Consider the following 3,743-nt stretch of genomic DNA (forward strand, 5'->3'; position numbering starts at 1 on the left):
TATTAACCAACTTATAATTATTATTCGAAAGAAATTGAAAAGTCATGGGAGTTTCAAATGAATGTGGTGAAAAGAAAAATGTTTCATTTATAATATAGTATGATATGATATGATGATTTGTATATGTAATTTTATATTTAATGTTATTATTGTAATTTGGTTTGTCTATGTAAACTTATAATAAAAATAATAATATCTATTTTTCTGAAAATAAAATAAGTTGTTATTTTTTTGTAATTAAAAATTTGATTTTGATTGGGTTGTTAATGGTGATAAAGTTTGAGTTTAATTGGATTGTATAGATAGAAGAGATAAAAATAATATTTTAATAGATAGTTAGATTGAGTTTAGTTGTGAATAGAGATAGTTTTAAGAGCTATATTCCTTTTCTTTTTTATTATTTTTGACGACTTATCGATGGCCATAGTCTTGTAACATATGAATTAATAGGTGCATTTACATCATGTTTCCAAGTTCAACTTAACGAGAGAAAAAAATGTAATTGGTGGAAATGAGAAGAAAAAAACAAAAAAATAGTGTTTTCGAGTTTCATAGGAAGTGAGAGAAATTGAAGGATCATTTTCCCTCATAACTTTCATTCTTAAAGGATTTGAAAAAAAAACATATTAATTTTTCTTTTATTTCTTTCCATCTAGAAAAAAAAAATGTTTTCCTTTCTTTTCTATTCTTTTTCGTGGCTTTCTTTTATTTTTTCTTCCGATTTGGGAGGTTAAGGACTACCCAATCTAAATCCAAGGGAGGGCTCGCAAACAAGGTGTTAACAAAAGAGGCCAGATCTCGTTTTATCTTTCTTTGCTTTCAGGCGATTGACGGTCGACTTGGGTAATCATCGTGTCAAGGTAAAACCCTAACCTTAAATTTCTGGCGTCTCAATTCTTTCTCCGATTAAATAAGGCTTGGTTCTAAGATTTCAGTCGGTTTTCATTCATATATGTGTTTTGATTTTAGTTTATGCTTAGGTATTTTTAGGATCCAATTTAACCTTTATAATACTGTAGAATACAAAACCAGTGATTAATCAGATTACCTTCTGGATTTGAGTCGGCAGGTTGTCTCAGAAAGAATCGTGAGAAAGTATGACGACGGCTGCTAGACCGACATGGGCACCTGCTAAAGGTGGTAACGAACAAGGTGGAACACGTATATTTGGTCCTTCTCAGAAGTATTCCTCGAGGGATATTGCTTCTCACACAACTCTCAAGCCCAGGTTATCTTTTCCTCTATATTGTATTTTACTTTAAGTTGTCTAAAATTAGTATCTGCACACTAATCTTGTAACATTGAAACAAATCTATTAACATGCATACGAAACTTGATGAAATTGCAGAAGGGAGATTTAATCTTTTTAGTTTTCAATACTGATTGGTGTTTGTTGCTACAGAAAGGATGGTCAGGACACCCAGGATGAACTAGAAAGGAGAGACCTGAAAGAGGAGTTGGTGGAGCGTGAGCGGAGACACTTCTCATCTAAAGACAAGGGTTATGGTGGTAAAATCACATGACTCTTCTCTTTCATCTGTAATGTAATATTAGTTAGTGTTGACTCTTGACTTGTGTATGTGATTGATTGTATCAATTTGGTTGCAGAGGACAGAGACCGAAGAAAAAGTGGCCATCACCTACTGGAAGGTACATATTGCATCTAATAACTTCTTGATGTTTTGATTGCTTTTGTAACCAAAATGCAAAATTTTAATCTACTGTTTAAATATTATCCATACTTAGGATCAAGGAGAGAAGTTGAGGATCGCATTGTTCCACGCAGTGCAGATGCTGATGATGCTGATTTAGACATCAAAAGTGATGATGACAGGTTGGTATTTTACCTAGTAATTTTAATAGGTTTAAGTCAAACTACTTATCAAGTCATGTATGAGTATTGGCTGAATGGGTAACCATGCCTTGTTTAAGTGCTTAACCTATTAAGTCCATTAAGCCAAAAAAGAAATGTAGAATTATCAATTGAATATTTGAGTAACCTTAATATTTTCAATATGGCTTACAAATTTGTTGTGGTTAGTGATGAGGACGATGATGATGATGATGAAGATGATACAGAAGCACTTTTAGCAGAGCTTGAACAAATCAAGAAGGAACGAGCCGAGGAAAAACTACGCAAAGTGAGTTGGTCTTTCTTAAACATATTATTATTATTATTATGTTTTTTCTTTAATAAGAATCTTTTCCTTACTTGAGATTTGTTTAATTATATATGACATGGATTTGGTTTGTAAATTGTACAGGAACGTGAAGAGCAAGAAGAGGAGCTTAAACTGAAAGAGGCTGAGTTGATAAGAGGGAACCCTTTGCTTAATAATCCAACTTCCACTTCCTTCAATGTTAAACGAAGGTATTGCAATCTCTTTAAATATATATATATATATATATATATATATATATATATATATATGTGTGTGTGTGTGTTATTTGATTTTGTGTCATTGATTGTTGTTTATTTGTGACAGGTGGGATGATGATGTGGTGTTCAAGAACCAGGCTCGTGGAGAGACAAAGGCTCCAAAGCGCTTCATCAATGACACCATTCGTAGCGACTTCCATCGCAAATTTCTTCACAAATACATGAAGTAATAATCCATCCAGTTGCTAATATTCTAAGAATTTCTGCTCCAGTTTGTTTGTTATCTTTGTATAATGCTTGATAGTGTTGAAGTTGCTAATATGGGAAGGATGATTCTAGTTGGAATAGTTATTATTAATGTACATTTGCCCCTTGTGTTTCTTCAATCAGTGAGCGACTATGAGTAGGAAAAAAGATTAGGCTTGTCATGGGTAAACAAATAGTCTGGTCAACAGATTTTTTTTGAACATTTCTCACAAAATAGTCTTTTGGACAATTTTTTAAAAATTTATTACAAAATAACTGCTCATTTTGCCAAAAAATAACACCATCATTTGGTGGTGAAGCAACTTTGTGAAACAAGGTTGTTAGATCTTTGATTTTGTAGTGGATTTCACGAAAGGCATTTCTTGAAATCAATTTAGCCAAATGGTGGATTATTTTAGATACAATAATGGTCATTTTAATGATTTACTAGAAAGAAAATTAAGGGGTGTTTGATATGGGTTCTAATTAGGCTTGTTGAAAATACCCGATATCTGATTACCCGACCCGATCCGTTTTGAATTCGGGTAAATCGGGTTTGAAAATTCGGGTAATCGGGTAACCCGATATTAAAATAGATCGGGTATTGGGTAGGTTTAAAAAAATTCGGGTATATCCGAATATCCGATTTAAAAAAAAAAAACTAATTAATACATTAGTTATAATAACTATGAAAGTTGTATCATTATTTTACATAATTATTGTTCCTTATAGTTTAAATCAAATGTTATATGTCTTCATTAGTGGAATGGTATATAGTAAATACAAAAGAAATGATTGAAAATGAAATGGAGTTTTAAACAGAATGTTACAACAAATATAATAAAAATGAATGAGATATTAGATTCCCCTTTTTTTGTGCACTACGAATTTGTTTCTTTTTTTCAAGTATGCACATGTTTCTTTTTTGTTAACAAGTCTATGTTTCTCCTTGTTAATTGAAATATAGTTATATAATTGGTCCCTGCAATTTAGATAACATGCTAAATTTTTTATCTATAACTTTTATATACTCATATTTTACATTAAGTCATGTAACATGTTTGGTTAATCTAAATTTGATCAAAAACTGATCATGTACTCTATAAACTGTTTGTTT

The 3,743-nt window shown here is 31.3% G+C and overlaps 1 protein-coding gene across 1 annotated transcript; it reads left to right on the forward strand.

Annotated features, from left to right (window-relative positions):
• The first annotated feature begins 704 nt into the window (after positions 1-704).
• LOC145110861 (uncharacterized) lies at positions 705-2,766 on the forward strand. The gene is made up of 8 exons (XM_079047178.1): positions 705-860; positions 1,070-1,228; positions 1,403-1,509; positions 1,609-1,650; positions 1,747-1,834; positions 2,042-2,141; positions 2,265-2,371; positions 2,487-2,766. The coding sequence occupies exons 2-8, from the start codon at positions 1,098-1,100 to the stop codon at positions 2,608-2,610; spliced, it is 699 nt and encodes a 232-aa protein (XP_078903304.1). The 5' UTR covers positions 705-860; positions 1,070-1,097; the 3' UTR covers positions 2,611-2,766.
• The last annotated feature ends 977 nt before the right edge of the window (positions 2,767-3,743 follow it).

The sequence above is a fragment of the Lactuca virosa genome, chromosome 5 (genome assembly GCF_052849685.1).
Source record: "Lactuca virosa cultivar CGN04683 chromosome 5, Lactuca_virosa_CGN04683_v6, whole genome shotgun sequence".
Taxonomy (NCBI): Eukaryota; Viridiplantae; Streptophyta; class Magnoliopsida; order Asterales; family Asteraceae; genus Lactuca; species Lactuca virosa.